This window comes from Camellia sinensis, chromosome 7 (genome assembly GCF_055761805.1).
Source record: "Camellia sinensis isolate YWXY chromosome 7, ASM5576180v1, whole genome shotgun sequence".
Lineage (NCBI taxonomy): Eukaryota > Viridiplantae > Streptophyta > Magnoliopsida > Ericales > Theaceae > Camellia > Camellia sinensis.
In genome coordinates, this window is record NC_138967.1 from 36411069 (window position 1) to 36433239 (window position 22171).

The 22171-nt window shown below is 35.9% G+C and overlaps 1 protein-coding gene across 3 annotated transcripts; it reads right to left on the minus strand.

Moving 5' to 3' along the window:
* Positions 1-10239: 10239 nt before the first annotated feature.
* LOC114261638 (non-specific lipid transfer protein GPI-anchored 11-like) lies at positions 10240-17413 on the minus strand. Of its 3 annotated transcripts, none has more exons than XM_082877765.1 (11): positions 17232-17413; positions 17003-17092; positions 16371-16732; positions 16242-16283; positions 15880-15959; positions 15673-15758; positions 14064-14328; positions 13903-13969; positions 13186-13256; positions 11456-11530; positions 10240-10695 (listed from the first exon to the last, which is right to left on the minus strand). In XM_082877765.1, exons 3-7 carry the CDS (start codon positions 16591-16593, stop codon positions 14265-14267), a joined length of 495 nt encoding a protein of 164 aa, XP_082733891.1. In that variant the 5' UTR covers positions 16594-16732; positions 17003-17092; positions 17232-17413; the 3' UTR covers positions 10240-10695; positions 11456-11530; positions 13186-13256; positions 13903-13969; positions 14064-14264. The 3 variants fall into 3 exon arrangements, with proteins under 3 accessions (XP_082733891.1, XP_082733890.1, XP_082733892.1); XM_082877764.1 differs by having other exon boundaries at positions 16371-16736; positions 17232-17408; XM_082877766.1 differs by lacking the exon at positions 14064-14328 and having other exon boundaries at positions 15675-15758; positions 16371-16736; positions 17232-17404.
* Between the last annotated feature and the right edge of the window lie 4758 nt (positions 17414-22171).

The following is a 22171-nucleotide window of genomic DNA, read 5'->3' on the forward strand; positions in this document are numbered from 1 at the left end:
AGTTAAAGGTTTGAACAAATGCAGTAATGGCAGTAAGTAATAGAAAGCATCAAAGAATGGAAAAAGAAAGGAACAATAAACTTATCGAAGAAAAAAAGTCAGTGTAAGGATCGCCGAAGTCAGACAATGGTTACAGAAGTGACAGAAACGGCAGAAGCTTCACCAGAAGGAAGAATGAAGGCAGTTGCAGAGCTTGAGATCCAGAACAATGGCATATTCAAGAGCTAGAGAGAGAAAAAGCAAAGGAATCGATGTAGAAGTGAAGAACACGAAAGAAGGAAAAAACAAGTTTTGTCAAAAACTTGAAACGGCAGCAAAAGAGGACAATTAATGCGCCTGGGACAGCGAATGCGTCAGACGGCGCATGTAGGCGTGAAACATAGGCGCGTTCGGAGTACGATCCAGTAACGAGAAAACATGTGGCTTAAACAGTTGAGTTGTTATGAATGACAACTTATACGCGTGAAGGAGCTCTTGGAATTCTTAATCTTTAAAAAGATATGTCGGCCTAAGATGATGATCTCGGCTTAAACCAACGAATTAGCATAGGGTACTGATGTAGGTTCCATCACCTCAGAATGCCGAGGTAATAGAACCTAGGAGGCAGTTGTGGGGATATATTTTTGAGTACCGACACGTGGCAAGGTGACGCCGACGTGTCAGCCGAGATACCACGTGTCCAGGTCATGACGCCGAGGTAATCTCGGTTAAGCCGAGGTTATCTCCGAAGATATCGGAGTCCGAGAAAAGCGGATAAAGGACAAGAGTCCTAGAATGAGGGAAGACTTCAAGATGGATAAGGACAATGTTCTTAGGGAATCTATCCATATCTCTTGAGGAATCCAAAGTATATACTGAACAAGAATCCATAGAGGTCAGGCTTCTATTGGGACTAGGATTGAGTTAGCTATAAAAGAGAGGCACCCACGTGGGTCTAAGGTACGCAATTTATATTCTGTCTAGTGAGTTAAGCACTTTTTGATTATCTTTGAGAGATATACTGACTTGATCGTCGGAGTGCCCCCGGGTGGACGAACCATCGCCGGAATCTTCTCTTTCTGTTACAGGTTAGCCAGGTGTCATCTATTCTGCCAGTGTTCTCCAGCTGAATACTGAGTTGGGCAGTGTGATCGGAAAATCACTCACACAGTAAGTCTGACTGAATTCTTGAACAACATGAAGGAGGAAGAAATCGTAAAAGCGGAAAATCCACCAGAAATGTTCAAAGCGCTCGACATGAACCGTGATGGAAGTCTGGATTTCAAGGAGGTGATGGCTCTGTACTACGTTATTAAGAGTGGAAGACCTTTCTGTGGAGGATGTGGTAAGTTCATACCGGGGATGTTCTTCAGTTGTTCGATATGTTTCGACAATGAAGACGACAAGTTTTGCATTTGCCCCAAGTGTTTTAGCAATGAAAATAAAAGTTACACCCATAAACATTTGCCTGACCGTTTCTTGGATAACTTTGCTTGGCTTGAAGCTAAGAGAAAGATGGCTATGGATACCACAATGCCACCTCCTCTCCCGGAAGAGCCTAAGGTAACACCCCTCTCTCTCTCTCTCTCTCTCCTCGTAATTATCCTATCTTCAAATTTCACCTTCGCGGTCCAATCAAAATAGTATACTGCCATGCAATAGCATGGCCTTAATAATTACATGGGTTTAAGATCAAGAAAGTGGTATAGGAATAACAATATATTATTGGATAGACATACAGTCACGCGATTTTCTTGAATTATATGAGATATATATATATATATATATATATATATTTTAACATTGTTGATCCCTCTAGTATAGAGAAATTATTCAATACCCATGGAGCAATACTCTCATTTATAGATTGACACTTAACACTTTATCTCTTAAAATTTTAACACAAAAGTGGTGGATTTCATGATTTAAACCAATAACGGGTCATTTCGAACATTACCTATACTTGTACCGAGAGCATTAAATAATTTCTTGCTAGTATGATTGTAGTTTCACTTCAGTTCTTGTAGTTTCAATTTGAACTTCATATTTTCAATTTTGTTACAATGTTATCCCTCCATTATTTACCGTTGTTAAAATTTTAAACGAAAAAAAAACATATAAAATTAGAAAAATCAAAGTGAAATTTAAAAAAAACTATATTAGTAATCACTATTATTATTATTTTCTTTTAAATTCACTCAAAAGAAATTATGTGCGAACACCAAAAATATTAACACATGACAAAAGAACAAAATTGCAACAAAATGAAGAGCTAAGGGTTCAAATTGAAACTATGGAGACTAAAGTTACACTTCGCTTAAATTACAAGGACTAATGGTGTAATTTATCCCCTTCTTTTTCAATTTATATTTTAGGTAAATTACAGTAACCTCCTATGAGGTTTGGCAAAAATATAATAAATTTCACAATTTTAACATAATTACACTTTCTTAGAGATTTTAATGCACGTAATATTTAATCCAATTTTCATGACTAAATGGTTAGTCATATAGACATAAAATTGATATTATCACATCTTTTATACTGATATATATATATATATATATATATATATATATATATATATATATATATTATCCTTATATTTTCTTAGCCTTACTAAAAAAGAAATAAATATAATTATGTAAGAATTTTAAGACGATTTGTTTTTTTTTTCTGAACTTTTTGGAAAGATGGATGGATGGATATTATTATGTTCAATTTAAAAATCAACGGTTTAATTTAAAAAAAATTAAAAACTTATAATCTAGTTTTACTGGAAGAATTGAATAATTAGAATTAATTATTTATAGGTCCTGTTACAAAAATATGTGCACCATTAAATCTCACAATGTTATTATTTTATCAATTTCCACGTTTGATTCTTTAAAAAGATAATAAAAAAATATTATAAATTGCATCATTATTTACTATTGTTAAGAAATAGTTATTTCATTCAATTGTATTTTAGGAATTGTTTGGGATGACCTAAATAAGTGTACTTTTTATCTTTTTATGAAAAAATATACAGAAAAATAAAAAAGTGATATGATGAAAAAAAGATAAAAAAATAAATTATTTTTTAGTTGTCAAACTTGGCCTTACTCTAGTGAACAGAACACATAATTAAGGTTTAAGTTATAGAAGTCAAACTCTCAAGTTATTTATCTAATTTCTTTTCTTTTTTTTTCTTTTTTTATTTATGGTTTTTTATGTTTTCAGAAGAAGTCGACTTGGCTGCTCAGATTACTCGAGTCAGCGATTGGCGTTGCGGTTGTGGCTGGCGCTGAGGGTGCGACTGTTGCTGGCGCTACGGCTGCGGCTGACCTTGCGGCTGAGGGTGACAGCTGTAGTATTATGTGAGAGAAATGCAAACCCCACTGAGGGTCTGGAGCACTGCTGTTTGCTCTTAATTTCCACAAGTTTATAAATAAGCCTATATTATTATTAAAACTTTATGGTTTGTGTGCAGCATGTTAAAGTTTCCGTATTGCATGTATTTAAAGTTTCCATGTTAAACTTTATGGTTTGTATTTGATGTTTTTTTGTGTACAACTTGTATTTTTTATCATCGTCAATGAAGTTTTTATTTTTTTTTTACCAATAAAAAAAATGTTAAACTGCGCCACACCTTTAAAGTATTGTAGTTTTCCTTTGCTCTCTTTATTTTTAATAATTAAGATAAATTATAAATATATTTTTTGAGATTTATTTAAAAAACAAATCGTCTTAAGTGGTTTTGAAAATTACATTTCATTTTTTGAAATTTCTAATTTCATAACAAATCGTCAATTTTATTAATAAATTATTTGCTATAAATATATTTCCATTAATAATTCAAACAATTTTTTTATTGTATAAGAGAGTAGTTATGAATTTTAATTTTTTAGTTAATTTTGTTTAATAAAAAATTCTGACAAATGGATATTTCTAATTTTTCAAATCATAAGGGCCAATATATATTTGAAGCAAACCTCTAGGGATGTATTTGTAATTTACCCTTTTAATAATTATGACAGTTAACTCCATACATTTTAAGTCAGGTTGGTTAATAAAACTGACGGAACTTGTCTTCTTCTTCTTCTTCTTTTTTTTTTTTAATACCCAGAACACCCCCAAGGCAGGACCTTTAGGATCCACCCTTACAAACCAAACAGGGGGAAGGTAAATGATCTACCTAAACCGTCGGACTTCCACTTGAGTAGTAGGAGATTCGAGCCCTGGTCAGTAAGGAGAATAACATACTCCCTTACCAACTAGGATGGCCCCTTGGTGGTTAACGAAACTTGTCATGTAACCTAAATATGACTCCCCCCCTTCTTAAATCTCATTAGCATTCCTATATTTCATCAAAATTTAACTTTGGTTCTTGCACTTACGCATTCACTTGAATCTTACTTTGGTTTCTTTACTTTTAATTTTTGTTAACCTCATTAATAGTAAATGGATAGAAGGATAACATTGCAATTTGATTTAAAAGCGTAAAAGGTTGATTGTCAAAAAGTGATGAACAAAGTGATATTACAATGAAAATGTATGAGTTGTCAAAACCAAACAAGTATATAGAAAACACAAGAGAGAAGTAGAGGCAATTCAACACTCTATTCATTGATGATTTGCTACTTAAATAGAATCATACAAAACTAACTTTGCTGAAAATAAGAAACAACTAAATCACTACTAACGGATTCCTTTACTAGTGGGATACTCCTAGAGAATAGATGAACAACTAACTTCCTATGGAATAGGACAACTAAAACTTATTCAAAGCAAATTAAAAAAACTCTCAACACCCTCCCTTAAACTGAATGTTCTGACATTAGTTTAGAAAGAAACAAAAAAACACTTCAGCACCCATGTATCACAACTCCATCTTTAAGCAAAATCTTTCAAAGAACAAACACCAAGCAATAGTCTCGGCTTTAAGAATGTAAGAAATTTGGGAGGTTTGGTTAGAATGTCTGCAGCATGGTCTGCACTTCTAAAAATATCGTATTTATAGTTCCATCCTTTGTGAGATCACGTAGAAAATGGAACGGCACATCTATATGTTTGCTTCTTCCATGAAAAATAGGATTTTTGGATAACTTGATGGCAGCGTTATTATAACAATAAATTAGAATTGGACCTTGTTGATGGCAGTGTAATTCTTCAAGTAACTTCCTCATCCAAATAGCTTGACATGCGCATGATGTTGCTACCACAAACTCAAATTCGGTATTAGAGAGAGTAACAATCTGTTGTTTCTTTGATGACCATGAAACTGCTCCAGATCCAATCATAAAAACATAACCTGATGTGTTTTTTCTATCATTCACATCCACTGCATAATCACTATCTGTGAAGCCAAACAAAGTCAAATTCTTTTCCTTCCTGTAAAGTAGCCCAAGGAGGTGAAGCACTTTTGGACGTTCTATATATCTATTGATGAGACTCACTGCGTGCATGATGTCTAGCCTAGTTGCTATCAAGTACATTAAACTTTCTACAATCTGCTTGTAGAGAGTGTTTTCTACCTTCTTTCCTCCGGGATCCTTCATGAGCCTCAAACCAGGTTTTGTTAGTGTGCCAACTGGGTTGCAATTCTTCATTTGAAACCTATCCAAAATCTCTTGAACATATTTCTTTTCAAAAATAAAAATACCAACAGAAGATTGCACAACTTCGATGCCAAAAAAGTAGTGTATCATTCCAAGATCTGTCATATCAAACTCTGACATCATTGATTGTTTAAAATCATCAAACATAGCCGTATCATTTCCTGTGTAGATCAAATCGTCAACATACAAGCATACAACAAGAATTTTTCCTCCAAGTCCAATTTTCATATAAAGTGTATGCTCATATAGACATTTTTGAAAACCTTCCTTAGAAAAATAAGCATCTATGTAGCTGTACCAAGCTCTCGGTGCTTGTTTCAGTCCATAGAGTGCCTTTTTTAATCGGTATACCATGTTCTTACTCTCTTGTTGTACATACCCAGGTAGTTGATCAACATACACTTGTTTCTGCAACTCGCCATGTAAAAAGGTTGCCTTCACGTTAAATTGGAAGATAGACCATGAATTTTGTGCAGCCATAGAGAGCACTAGTCGAATAGTGTCTAGCCTTGCAATTGGAGCAAACACCTCTTTGTAATCAACGCCAAACCCCTAATTATAACCTTTCGCCACCAAACGTGCTTTATACTTATCAATTTCTCATTTCGCATTCAACTTGGTTTGGTAGACCCACTTGACATCGATCATTTTCTGCCCATTAGGAAGATTTGTTAACTCTTAAGTGCTGTTTTTCTCAATAGCTTTAATCTCTTCATCCATAACCTTTTCCTATTTTGATTCTTTGACCGCATCTTGAAAGACTATAGAAGCACAATCTGAAAAAAGAGCAAAATGTGTGAGTGGGTCTTCAGATTGATCAAGACCACTGACATCATAATCACTCATCCATGCAGGTCTTTGTGTAATGCGTTGAGGACGTGAACTTGTTGTTATATCTTGTTGCCCATTTGAAAATTCATCAACTTCAGCCACTGGTGGATTTTGATCTGTTGTGAGAGTGGAACCTGTTGAATGTTGCTCATTCACCAAGTTGATGCCTCCTCTCATCATCATCATAATCAAAAGTTGTTGGAATTTGATGTCCATCACCACTATCATCCCATGACCAGATATTTGTTTCATCAAAAACATCATGACTGATACAATTTTCTTGGTGATAGGATTATACAATTTGTAACCTTTTGATTGATCACTAGCACCAAGAAAAATGCATTTTTCTCCTTTGGGATCTAGCTTTCTTCTCTTCTCATCTGGAATGTGAGCATAGGCAATGCAACCAAAAATTTTGAAGTGGTTAACGTTTGGTCTATGTCCACTCTATGCCTTTGCAAGTATCATGTCTTGAACAACAAATGTGGGACGCTGATTCAGTATATGCATGCTCTAGTTTACTACTTCAGGCTAGAAATTCTTTGGAATGCTCCCTCCTACTAGCATGCTTCTCACCATATTTAGAATTGTCTAATTCTTTCTCTAGGACACACTATTTTGTTGTGTGTAGGTTGTTGTAAGTTGCCTCCGGATACCATGCATATCACAAAAATTAGCAAATTCTTGTGAGTTGTACTCTCCGCCACAATCAGTACGATGAGTTTTAATGTCTCTTCCAACTTTATTTTCTACAAGAGCCTTAAAGCTTTTAAAAGTTGAAAAAACTTTAGACTTTTCCTGTAATAAATATACCCAAGCTTTCTGACTATAATCGTCAATAAAAGAAATAAATTATCGTTTGTTACCGTTGGATACCAGAGTAATCGGTCCACATATATCGAAATGAATTAACTCCAATGGTCTATGAGCTCTCCATGCCTTCCTTTTTGGAAAATGATGACAGTGTTGCTTGCCAACAACACATTTTTCACAAACTTTGGAGGGACAAATGATCAGAGGAAGGCCAGTCACCATCTCTTTCTCTTGTAATGTTGTAATCTAGTGAAGTTCAGATGACCATAGCGAAAATGCCAAAGCCATGTTGAATCATTTACTTTGGTAATGAAAGATGACTGAATATCATTCTTGATATTCAATGGGAACATTCAATTCGTTGTCATCGTGACACTTTTTTCGGATCATTTATCTGACAAACACCATCGTAGATCATGATCTCATACCTTTTCTCTTGAAGTTGACCCACACTAAGCAAGTTGCTCTTCAAATCAGGAACATAGAAAACACTAGAAATGGTTTGAAGAGTATTAGCTTGTGTTTAGATTTGAACGTTACCTTTTCCCATAACAAATTTTTTTGAATTGTCTCCAGATCGTACTATCATTCGAAAAGATTCGTCTAACTTTGAAAAAAATTGACTTACTGCCACACATATGATTGCTGCAACCTGTGTCTATAAACCATAGGTTTTGGTGATTTTCTTCTATGGTATGACATGCCATCAAAAGAGTGGCTTCTTCTTCTTCTACGAACTTGGATTGGTCTCCATTTTCCTTTTGCAAGTTGGTGCGACATTCAGAATGGTAATGACCAAGCTTGTGACATTTAAAGCACTCAATATTTGATTTTTCCCATTTTGATTCATAGTTGGTTAACTATTGATTTTCGAGTCCTTTGCCTTTCCAACGGGGATCATAGGTGTGATGATCTTCTGATTTGTAATTTGTGAGTCTGCTTCCTTCTCTGTTACATCTGCCTCATCCTCTTCCTCGACCTCGACTCGATCCTTTCGATGTTGAGAATTCATTATTCATTGAAATTTTCAAGGTTTGCTCCTCTGAGGTTGTACAGTTGACCTTTTGCTCATGGACCAACAAGGAACTCTGCAGTTCATCAATTGAAAGCTCATCCATGTTATTTGATTCCTCGATTGAACAGACAACATAGTCAAATTTTGTTGTCATTGATCGAAGAATTTTTTCAACTACTATAACATCTTCCATTTTTTCACCCTGGATGTACATCTTACTTGTAATCAGCATCGTCCTTGAAAAATAGTCAAAAACAGACTCTCCCTCTTTCATATGAAGAATCTCAAACTCTTTGCGAAGAGCTTGAAGCTGGGCACATTTCACCTTCATTGTGCCTTGATACTTCTTTTTCAATGAATCTCAAATCTGTTTGGAAGTGTCTTTCTCAAGAATAGTCTCCAAGATTGCACGATCAATTGCTTGAAAAAGATAGTCCTTGGCTTTGAGATCCTTAAGCTTTTGGCCAGCCAACTTTGTCTTCTATGTATCTGTCAACACCACTCCCCTTGCAGGTTCAGGAATACGGGTCTTCACCAGAGGCCAATACTCCTTGGATCTTAAGAAGTTCTTCATCAATATGCTCCAATGATCATAGTGATCATCGAAGCCAGGAATAGCAGGTTGCACATAATTGTTGGTTGATGCCATGAGACATTAACTTAGCTCTGATACCACTTGTCAAAACCAAACAAGTATATAGAAAACACAAGAGAGAAGTAGAGGGAATTCAACACTTTATTCATTGACGATTTGCTACTTAAATAGAATCATACAAAACTTTGTTAAAAATAAGAAACAATACGACTAACAGATTCCTTTACTATTGGGATACTCTTAAGCTATGTTTGATTCATAAAACTAATAGTGAATGTATTAATAATCCCATCAAATTAGTGTGGTATTCACTATCCAATTAGATTAGTAGGATAAATTATCCCCGTATCTATTGTTTGATTTGCATTGGATAAAAAAAACATATGAATGTAGGATTATAACTATATTTATTTTCTTTTCTAATTCAATTTTATCCTCCATTAATGTTTTTTTCACAATCTTTAGTTTATTAAAAAAATTTCATAAACATGATTTTGAAAAAAATTATAAATAAACAAATAAAAGAAAAATAAAAATACAAAATACAAAGCCATGTTTGGTTTGTTTTTTAATTTTTATTTTAAAAAAATATAAACTAATTTGATAAAATAAATATCAAATAATATTTTTAAATTTTTAAAAATTATTTTTAGCCTTCTAAAATATAAAATTATATAAAAATAATAAGTGTTTTAATTTTTAGTCAAGGGTAAAAGAGTCTTTTTCATTTTATTTCCCAACTCAGGATATATAATCCCACTCCTCACTACAAGAATTAACACTTTTGGCAACAAAAAAATTGGTCGCTAAAAGTCAATTTTTGGTCGGCAAAAGTTATCCGCGACCAATTTTTTTGGTCGCTACTTTGGTCGCCAATTGAGGGTCGGCAAAAGTAATTCGCGACCAAAATTGTGGTTGGTCGGCAAAAGTTGGATTTCGCGACTACATTTTTGGTCGCTAAATATTTAATTACCGCGACTAATTTATTTTGTCGCCAAAATACATTGGTCGCAAAAAGTAATATTTTGCCGACCAAAAAATTTGGTCGCCAATTGTGACATTCGACGACCAAAAAGTTTGGTCGCCAATTGTGACATTCCGCGACCAAAAATTTTGGTCGCCAATCGTGACATTCCGCGACCAAAAAGTTTGGTCGTCAATTGTGACATTCTACGACCAAAAAAGGTTTTGGTCGCCATTTGTTACTTTTCGCGACCAATACTTTTGGTCGGCAAAAGTGAGTTTCCACGACCAAGAACTGTTTTGGTCGGCAATAGATGTATTTTTTGCGACCAAAACTCTTGGTCGGCAATTATCATTTTTTGCGAAAAAAAATTACTTTAGATGTCGCGACTAATAAATTGGTTGCCAAAGCAAGAAAACAATACACCTGTAATTCCTAATAATTCATTCAATCCATAATAAACCTATAATTTTAAAGCATCATTCAAATTAACTGAATCATTAACATTCGACACAATACATAATTCATTAACATTCGACACAATACAACTATTCTAAGTTTTCATTCACAAGTCACATCCATCTAGCATAACAATTTGAAACATAACTATTTGTTATCCATGCGCAGCTATCAACAAATAAAACTACTAATATTTGTTATCCATACACATCTATCCACAAATATTTAATCCTCCAAAAAATGCTCATACTGCCAAGTAGTCTTGTACAATTTAGCTTCGTGAACTTGTTAAGAAATATGTTGGGGAGGGTGTTGGTCTGGTTCGTGAACTTTTGATCCACTTTTCCCAACTTTTGATCCACTTTTCAATGATGGCCCCATCGATATTGTTTTAGCCACTTCAAATGTTTAGCAACTTTGTCCTATGCATATCAATTCCCTGTCAAAATGCCAAACATAAATGTCAAAAAAATTTCCTTCTAGACACTGAAGCACCTGTACCGCCCAAGCGTAACGCATCGTGGCCAAACAATTAATGAAATCAAATATAATTACCAAGCAAATAAATTTAGATTTTATCACGGTAATAAGTCATTCCACACGAATCAACAGCTTGTTGCTTCTACATTAGAATGCATTTATTAATGAAACTAGAACAGTTATTGAGCAACTGTATGACATTTGATGTGTGAAGTGCTCTTTTTCTCATGTTCATTTCTTTATGGAACTGGGTGATCTTAGAAATCCAAAGCTTTTTTTACTTACATTTGAGTAAGCAATGTGAACAGAGCTATGGGAGCCTTATTACCCTGGCTACCCTTCCCGAGGCATATGCCTGCTTATCAACAATTGCTATATAGACTAATTGCTAATTGCTATATAGATGATCTACCTGCTTATCAACAAAACATCAGGTCCCATACCTATAAATGCAGATTCACCAAATATGACTTAAACCAATAGGACTCCAAGTTTTTAATTCGTTGATAACCCAATTGTTCTCTCCTTTAAAATAAAAAATCTCAACTCAAATACATGAATGAAAATATATGACACCCCCAACTAGTGTTAAGGAAACAAAAAAAGGGCCAAGAAATAAAGCAAATCATTTAATTCCTTCAGAATAATTGCCATGTACTGATGTATATTTAACATGTTATTCCAGCAATCAAAAGTGATTATAGAGGATATGGTACCACCTTTGCACAGTCACCGAGCCAGCCCATGATACTACGAGCAGCTTGAAACATCTCTCCCAATGCAGTCAATGTGATCTGCTCAACCAGAAAAGAAGAATATTCTTACGATGAAGTTAAAGCTAAATGAATGAATCCACGTAAATATGAGTTGTCTTTATTGGATTGACATTGGAAAAGTAAAACCTCCCATGCTATTATGCATGGGATACATGATGCATCAAATTAGCAACCTGCCCCTGCTACAGTCCAAGTTATAGTCTATTTAAATTTTTCGTAACATGAGGGCATGTGACTTTCTTGTTTTATTGGCTACTTAAAATTGACATCTGGCATGTGTGAATCCATGAGACAGAAGACTTGAGAAAACAAGGATCCCACAAAAAATTGTTGAGCATGGACACTTTTAAGAAGGTTTTGACATGACATGACATGACATGACACGACACGACACGACACTTGTTAGACACACGTCCAAACATGTCCGACTATTTCAAAAAATTTCTATATTTGGAAGTGTTTCATACACCTGAGAAACACACTTGAAACACATTATAACCATGAATAAAACAACATGAAATCCAAAGATAAAAGGTTAAAAAAACATCAATTGGGATCACTAATTTCTTGTTCACAAGTCACTAATTTCTTGTCCACCTAGATTATTGCCACTTATCAGTCCAACGTCACTCATAGAAAATAACTAACTATTGGGATAATTAAGAAAGATGTCAATGTGCAGCGAGAAAAGCACAGTGAAGAATATTACCAGTTTTATTTAAGTAAATAAAAATAGCATACTAAGTAAATGACAGTGTCTAATATGTTGGGCATTCGGAGTAAGGATTGCTCCCAGAGAAGAGTTCAAGCTGTTTGGGATGTGGCATCTATTTGTCTTATGTGGTTGAGGGAAAGGAATGGGTGGTGCTTCCCACTCACAAAGTCAAAGAAATCAATGCTGAGATCTTTGTTCTTTTGGTTTAGAGAGTACTTCCTGTTGGGTCTTGTGGACCCTAATAAGTACTGTTCCCACTAACCTGTAACGTATTAAACGAATACAAATAGCGTCTCTCAGGTTTCCCAAATTACACAAACCTCCCCTATCATAATGGTAGGTTAACAGCCCTTAACACAAAATGTGCTTTTACTGTTTGGTTGGTGGAAGTTTATTGATCAGCTAGATTCAGTGATGATAAGAGCAATATAGAGAAAGAAGTAATCAAAAAACCAAAACCAAACCAAAAAAAATAAAAGACAAAAATAAGAGAGAGAAACAAGCAACTCGTCACAAAGCAAGGTTTCTGTTGCTTTCTTCAACCTTGCTCTCTATCTCTCTTAGTGTCGGGGTGGTGGATTATGGTGTTTGGGTTCAACCACTGTAGTTGGGTTTCAAATGATAGAGAGAGAGAGATGCTCAATTAAATTAAACTTCTTTTTCTTTTTCTTTTTGTCATGGGATGTGGCATAAATGAATTTGGTAGTAGTATCATATTTTCCTTTGACAAGTGGTGTGGGTATAACTGACAATGTCTGCTTGCATTGACTAAATAAGGATTTTTGCGTTGACTTCAGGATCTTTCTGAGCATCTTTCCTCATTATATCTAGAACTCTACGTGGCAAATATGGCATTTTTTAACATGCAATTGTCAACTGAGGTGATTTAACTCTATTAATATCTATAAAACCTGAACGAAAAGATATAAGCTTCTTGCATTGTGAAAAAGCTACTTACCTAGCAGCTATTCCTGAGTAAACATCAGCAGGTTTTTCTCCAGCAATCAAATTGATAGCAGTTGCTCCCAACTGAATGAAAAAAATCCATCAGAGAAGCCAGAGATAGGCAACAAAACAGGAAACAAATTTTTTTTTTTTTTGGGTCATGAATGGATAAAAAGTTTACATTTTTTCTTAGCTCCAATGAAATGAAAGATGACATTTCTCTGGCTATATTTCTTCATTTACTTTGATGCTAACTGCTGCTAAATTTCGTAAAAGCAATGAATATTTAACGAATCATAACTACTGGTCTCAGCTTCTTATACAGTTATTAAAAGCTTATGGGATTGTTGATTGATTGGTGAAGTGAACAAAACAACCTATCAAGCATAAGAGAGTGGGTTCAAGTCCTATCATAGCAGAGTGAACGTGTTCGCAACACCCCAAATTTAAAGTGCCAACATAGCATATGAGCCTTCTTTTCCTAAGTTTTCAAGTACTTAATATCTCTGGACTGTCACTTCAGGTAGTCAGGGAACAGGTGGTACTAATAAATGGATCGAGTTTGGTTACTCAGGAAGTTATGATGGAGTAGTACCAAATAAGTGGATAGACATAATTGGCAAATGACATGGAAACCCACAAACTCATACACAAGTAGCTTATTAGCAATCAGGCTTCTTTAGAATGCAGATCTTAAAGAAGAAGAAAATAAACTCATGGATTTACTTACAGTTCTTTCGAGGCCCTTGCGAACTAGTGGATCACATTCAATGACACCATATCTTCTGCCGATGTTCCTGTTGAATAAAAAACACAAAAACCACAATATGAAGTGTTGAAGACTAGCAGGAAGTTTGTCTATCAATAAAACAATGAAAAATGGATATTTACTTTTCTTTCACTATCATGGATACTCATCGTTCATGCCAGTCCAACTGAACCAATCCAACAACAGCTTTAAAGAAATTTTCAAGGCCAATGTTCCAAATAGACTAGTAAAACAATGTGTTTTAACAAACTTTGAACAAAGCAAATTTGAAAACCCATCAAAAACACAATTAAAAAAATGGCCAGGATCACTCTTACGAAGAATTAAGTTGTGCTATGGTGCACCCTGCACATAATAGAATGAAAGCAGCCCATTGAATCTCGCTTAACCAGAAAGAGAACACAATATCTAATAAGTGTCTCAGTGGCCTTTTCATTTGGTGTTTCTTCTCAAATAAACCTTGAGGATTTAATATTATGTTCTTTGCAATTACTCAGATTAACATTAGCAGCTGAGTTTACTTCTCATTGGTGGATAAACAGCCCAGCTTGTGGATGCTTTCATTCATGTTAGTCATGATCACAAAAAATAATGTCAACATGGAAACATAATAAAAATGATAAAGAAATTGTTCTTGTTCAATTTTTCCCTTCTCTCTTTTGACTCATGAGCTAGTAATGCCTCATGATTTAAGCCTCAAGATAGCAGCAGATAGGCCATACACACAAACAATAGCAGCATAACAACGTCAAAACTGTATTTGAACATAGCAACAAGCAGCATAGCAGATAGGGCACACAGACAACAGCAACTGATGCAGGGCACACCAGAGAGCAGCAGCTCAGATCATTATTTATTCCCTTCGTGATATGTATATTTATTTATGCATATAAGAAAAAACTTCTAAGAGGGAGAGGTGATGGCATGCAATGTGGGTTACAAAGATCATTACATGATAGGAAGGTTCAGGGGATACAAGTTCTTTTGAAACTGTTGTATCAGGAGCTTAGTACAAGGCTCGAAGGAAGATGACATTGGTTGGTACTCCAAACTGGGGAAATTAAAAGTGAAGTCTTATTACAAGTTGGAGGGTGACACAATTCACTTTCCTTGGAAAGGGATTTGAAAATTTGAAGGGCCCTTCTCAGTTGGTCTTTTTTGCAAGGAGATATCCCAGGTGAAAATTCTTGTAGTAGATAATCTGATCAAAAGCAGAAAAACTATTCGTAATTGGTGTTGCAAGTGCAAAGAGGGTGGGTCTGTCTGTGGATCATCTTCTTATATACTGTTGGATGGATTGAAATATTTAAGCGGTGTAATTGTCCCTTTTTTGGGTGCCTTGAGTGTTCCTAAAGATGGTAGTGGTTATGTTACTTGGTTGAAAAGGAGGCTTTTTACCCAAACAGAGAAAGAAAGCTTTGAACTGAGTTTTTCTTTTGTTTCTATGAAAGTAGAATTATGAATCTTTTGTGTTCTTGGTAAGAGCATTTCATAAAAGAGGTTCAGTTGCTTTCTCAACCACCTCCACAGTCTCAGGACAACACAAACGATCATCAAAATAACACCATCTTAGCAATGAGACCAACATTCTAAAAAATTACAAGCTAATTATATCCACTTTAACAAACAAATGAAGCAGTTCATACTAAACATACTTAGTGTATGGATGCATGCCCACGCCAACAAGTAAACACATGTGCGCAGACACAAAAACCCACACACTTTACACTCACATTGTTAATTGAAGTCTGGAAGTTTGCCCAAACAGAATGAATTAAATGGACTTTCCTGTTTGGCCCACCATATCTCCATAAGAACTACAAACAACAGTTTGAACATCAGTCAATGAATTAAAATAAACTATCATGTCCAAAGAAAATATAAAAATGAAAGAGAGAGAGAGAGAGTGAGAGAGAGAGAGAGAGAGAATGGGCACACATTGGCCAAAGCATTTAACTTTTTCGAGGAAGGGGAGTTCTCATCTCTAGAATTCCAAACCAAGGCAACCTGTACTTTTCCTGAAATTAAACAATAGACTTAACAATCTAAAAGGCCTGGACAGACCAGTTCAAATACAAAATTTCACATTCTAAATTTAGGTACTCAGGTAGTGACCATTTCTATATCTTTCAGCATAAGGAAGGGATGTGTTGTATGTGGGTACTCAGGTACCCAATCTGCAATTTACCCACCACTAAAATTAAGCTGAGTAACAACACATTGATTATTTATTTTATTTATTCATTTTTGCGCTTTCTATTTTAAGGATCTAGAAAACTATTCAAAACAAAAACACATACCAGGCGAAGAAGGAGCACCAGGAGTAGAGGGAGAAGAGGTGACTGCATACAAAACAGAAAATCCAATAACACATCATTATGAAAAATATATTTATTTTTGTGTAGAGAGAGATAGGTTCGATCACTCACGATCACAGCCGGTCAGTGATGGTGGAGTGGGGATCTTACAAACAGAAGGTATGGCCTTAGCCTTTTTGAAATCAATGTTAAAGCCCAAACTAGCACTGCTCTTTAGGCCTTCACATAAGCAATTTGCATCGGTGTCTAACACCGTCTTAAGTCCAGTGCAACACGTGTCTTCCGGGTTTGTTTCATTACTTCCAACTGTCAAATATGTCAAACAATCAGACATGCCGTATATCAGAGTGGTACAATCCACGCTGGGTGCCGGAGCCCCTGGCTCTGTTGTTGGAGGAGGTGGGGATGTTTTTGGTAGAGGGTTGCTTGGTGGAGGTGGGGCTGTTTTTGGTGGAGGGTTGATTGGTGGAGGACTAGCTACATCAACACAATGAAAACAATCATGAGTTGGATGAAGTGCTAATTACACAGAATTTATAAATACTAAGAAAATTTAATGTGCAATTCCAAATTATATAAAAGTTGAAAATCAATCAAGGATTTTAAATAGCCATAGAATCAATTAATTTTAAACAAAATAAAAAAATACATACCAGGCGAAACAGGGGGTTGTTAAAGCTTTTTTTTTTTGAGAAAGATAAGATCTGTCTAAGGTTAATTGTGATAGTTCCATCTATACACACCTTTTCTGGGGCTAAGTCAATTCCTAAATTCCCGCGAGAGAGGATAACACCATCTGCTTCCTGAAGGATCTCATCAAAATGTCTCAATCCCTGGCAAAATATAGAGCAATGTACATGCAATCGGTTTATCCATCCAACATTAAAGCACTACAGTTGCAATTATATAACAGCAAAATAGAATATATCATTTCCTTCAGGAATTCAATTATAATGTCAATGCCTAGGTTACCTCCACTGTCTCAATTTTGGCAAATATCTGAGTTTCATGAAGATTATGAGCTTTAATGAAAGCTCTGAGCTGTTGAAAATAGAAAATGTGAAATTAGCTCTAGATATACATCTAATTAACAGAACAACATTGGCATGGTTTGAAAACTCAAAAACATGGCAGTTTCTATGAATATTGCTAGCTCCAACAGAAATGAACACATCCTAAATGAACACATTGTCTTTGTTTCATCTATGAAGTCTCTTAAGTGTCCTTACCTGACTCGATCCTCTAGGTGTTGTTTTAGAGCCCAGTACCCTTATGTCATATGTTCGTTTTCATCATGGTAGGCACAATTCTTCCCAGGGTTCCTGCCATGTACTCTCCCAGGATCTTCTGTGGTTCCTTGAAGTATGGCTAATTTATGATCTTTTCCAAGACCCTGTAAATGGGGATCTTGAAAATTGTGTTTATAGCCTGCATAGCCTTCAATCCTAGTTCTGGCTTGTCGGCGCCAGTATTTCCTCGGTTGTGCTTTGTTGTTTCTCTTCTTTTGCTTCACTGTACTCATTTTCTTTACTATTCTGTCTTCCTCTGCCCTTGCGTACTTCTCAATCCTTGCCATAAGGTCCTCCATAATCTTCGGGAGGGTTTTTGTAAGGGATTGCTGAAGTAGGGAAGCATCCTCCAAGCCATTCTTGAAAGACACGATTGCAAGTTCCTAGTTACAAGTCGGGACCCGGTTGTAAACCTCGTAGTACCTCCTGGCGTAAGCCCCAAGGCTTTCGCTATCGCTAATCTTCAAAGCCAATAGAGAATATACCCTCAATGGTTGCAATCTGTTCGTAACAAATCTGGCCACAAATATTTCAGCCTAGGCGTCTAAACTCTTAATATTTTCCTTCAGCAATTTGTGGAACCAGTTTGATGCTATCTCTCCAAATGTCGAAGGGAACACCTTGCATAACAACTGCTCGTTCTCACTTCACAAAGACATCGCATTTAAATGCAAACCAACATGGAAGTTTGGGTCTAACTTACCATTATAGATCTGGAATCTCGATATGCTGAATCCCTTTAGTGTCTCAAATACATCCAACTCCACCGAGAATAATGTCCTCGGCTGGGCGATGGATGTGATCTTGGCATCTTTTCTCTTCTTCTAGAGGTAGTGTAGACACCCCATTTTTGACCACCCGTAAGACTTAGACGCTTGGTCCAACGCACTCGATGATGAAAACTGCATTGTGTGATTCGAGGTCTCGGCGAGGGAATCCAAAGTCGAGCCCCAAAATAATCCGTAAACCTTCCTACTTGTCTCATTCTTACCTTAGAGGTTCATTTTTGACCATTGTGCCACCTTATACTGAGTTTGAAATAGGGGAGTAGAGCAGCACATTAGGGCCCAACCATGCCTTGATGGCAATACACATTGTTCTGGGTGAGAGCCCGCCAGCTGTCTTTTTTTGAAGATATTTTTGATTTGTTTTGCTCAAATTCTATAAAAACAAGGTTATACCTCTGTTTTGAAGGCTGGAAAATTTTTAAAGAACGGCTCCTTCTTCCTATACAAGTCATCTTTGAGCCAATCTATCTCTCTTGACCAATATCCATATACCATACATCACCTTAGATCATAACCTTAGAACCTTGGTTGAGGCTTGAGCATCACAATTCAAGCTTGAGAGTGTGCTTGAACCAAGTTTGTGTTACAAACAAAAGCTTGCTTCTTTAAGAGGTATAAGCCTACTACCTCTTCTCTTGCTCTCTTTGCTGTCTCTTGCTATCTATTTCTTGTGTTTTTATATTGACTTGAGCCTATTTCAAGTGTCTAAGCTTGGGTTTGGATAGCTACCAAACAGTAGAGAGAGTTAACACTCTTTTTTGCACCTTCACCTATAGCTCAAACCCTTGTTTTACACCCTTTTCTTTTCTTTCCAAATTGATTTTCAGATTTTAAAATAGGCTAAAAATCATGCTTTGAGGTTTCAAAGGTGGAGAGGTTAGCCACCCCTCATTGTTCTTGCTTACCAGCCTTATTTTCTTTGCTTGTTGTTATCATTTTGGGCTCTGTTCATGCACTTTGAGCCACTGTTTTTCACCTATTAGGGGCTATTTTAGGGTGTTCTTAGGTTATTTAATTGGTTCAAGCTTTGATTAGTTCGTTTGTTGTATCATAAGTTCTCATATATAGCTTGTTGTATGTTGTTCTTAGCTTTTCTTTAATTGATTTTCATGTTAAGAGCCTTATTTTAATAAACAACTTACCATTCATTTCTTTCATTTGAGAATTGTTTCAACCGATTGATGGTTGTTCAAAACATGAGCTAGAGATTTATGCTTAATGGCTTAATCTCTACAGAGGTTCATCGTCAACGGCATGGTCTCTCTTTCATGTTGAGAATCATTTCCCGCTTGACATGCTTCTCATTTAGTGGACGTAATCATCACCTTGGAAAAATGGATTAAAGAATGGCAAAGACTAATGAATTTGGCTTAAAATAAACCAACCAACATAAAGAACATGAGCTATATTGCTTGGGTTCAGCAGAACGTTATGCTGAATCTATTGTGTCAAGAGTCGTCACGCGTCAATTCATGGTGTTTTGACAACCCTTGAAGCGTCTTTACTTCCCCCTTTGAGCTCACTCCATGATAAAGGGTAGGGGTTGGTGTTGATTCATTGCATTTATTGATTTTTGTCCAAATCGTGGCCGAAATCATCAAGCAAGCAACTTGCTAATTAGTGGTTTTGAAAATGACTCCATCATTCTCTTGAGGCTTTCTATGACAGAGAAGTGTAAGAGGGACAAACAGAGCTCAGAAAATTCTGTCTGCACTGTTTTCACCTCAGAACACAAAAATAGAGTTTTGCATGAAATTAGGGCACGACTAGCCCCATTTAGGCCCTGTCAGGTCCCAATGTATGATAAACAGAGTGTTTTGCAGAAATAGAGGGCAGTGGCTGAAGGTAAAACGGGGCAAATTCCAAGGAAGGCAGACAAAGTTGCTTCTGAAAATCGTCACGTGCGTGCCATCCTTACGCTTTTTAGTTCTATCAAATGTTGTAAATTAATGCTCTGATTATCATTGTAATTAAATATAATTAGCATTATTGTAATGATTATGAATGTTTGTTGTTGAGTAACTTAGATAATTAGTTTTATTGTGTACCCTTGTTGTAGTAAATTAAGTAGCTAGCTTATTTCTTGTTATTAGTCTTGTTGTAATAGCTTAGCTAATTAGTTGTTTATTCATTCATTTGGTTTTGTAATAGTTAGTTTAATCCGGACACTTGGACATTCATTCAGACACTCTTGCACGAGGGTAAAATTGTAATAAGCGTGTATGTCTTTCAACCCCCCATTTCATTCTCCTTTTTATTTACTCGCTTATAATGGTAGTGTAGAGAATCATGTTTCTTAGTATTCCTCATGTTTGCATACACTCGTCTCACGTGCATTTGGGTTCAGCTCATCATACTAACCAATGTTAATTTCATTTTCATTGTTTGAATACATGATTTATCATATGTCTTGGAATTGGATCACATTGCATTGTTTAGGAACATGCATATTTTCCTATAAAAATTGCATAAATATATGCGTTGCATTAGTCACATTGCATTGTTTAGGAACATGCATATTTTCTAATTATTTTGCTATATTTGGCTTGCCTTGGAGTACTAGGTGAGCATTTATTGCTTTAGCATCTTGTATTGCGTGTGATTGTTGCCATATCGAGCATGCTTTCCATGAGGTTAAATACTTAAGTGATATAACTCTTTGAATGCCTGTGGATGAAGGTTAATTGCGAAATTGGGATGTATTAATTAGTGTACATACAAACTCACCTTTTCCAAGTGACGAGTATCTAAAACAATTTTCAAACAAGCACAAAATCAAAGTGTTTTAACTTTTGCAAATTAGTTTATACTTATGTGCAACACATAGTGATGTTAGTCTAATAATCAGAACAAGAGCATATAATGTAAATAAGAATCATATCATGATTAGTAGAGGCCGATCTTTGATCGGCTGAGTGGGGTGCTCAATTCATGATATTCCCCTTTCGTACCTAAGTTCCCGAACCGATACAATTTGGTGATGATGGATAAGTGGCCTTTGGCACGAGTCTCAGGTTTCCTATATTTTCCAAAAATATTTAAGTGGAGACTCTATAATCTGGCAAAGTAGTCCACTTTTGGCATTTGATTCAAATCGATTTTTCAAAAGAATTACTGGATTTGTACTCTTTTTGTGTTTTTATTGTTTCACATTGCACTTGTGAAATCAAATTAAAAACCACTAGAGTCTGAACTGTAGGGCTAGTCATATCTGAAAGGAGCACGAAAAGCAAGCTACAGGTTTTCTCTCAAATCTTTGTTTGTCCGTCTAGGAGCTCGGCTGTTGATCGATTTTAGCCTCTTCGGCACACAACTACCTCTGTTGGGATGCATTTTTTTGGACTTCTCCATGTCTATTACATCGTCAAAGGAGAGGCCCTACCCGTTGACCTGCCAAGATCCCCTAATTTGGGTTCCCTTGGTCCTTAGGGTTCTCTGGGACTCTTCTTGCCATGATTTTGTCCACTCAGAGTTCTGTGATTGCGGATGCAAATTCCCAGGTCTTTTCTAATGTTGTGGGACGATTGGCACTACAACTAGTCCTTCCCTCTAGGCGTAGGAGTTTTCTACTAGAGTTGGCATTTTCGGTAAAGGTAATGTAGATTGTATCACCTTACTTTGCATCACGAAGTTCACCACGGTCTGTAGGTCCGTCAACTTGTTCGCCAAGTCCTTCATCTCGTCGTCTCTTCTCAAGCACCGTCATTTCCATACCTCGTAGTAGCTCTCGTTGTAATATTCTTCTCAGCTGCTTCTTCTCGAGTCATTACGCCTCCTTATAGCATTGGTTGCCTCAGGATTTACTTCTTGCACTTCTTCGTCATTGTTTCTTTCT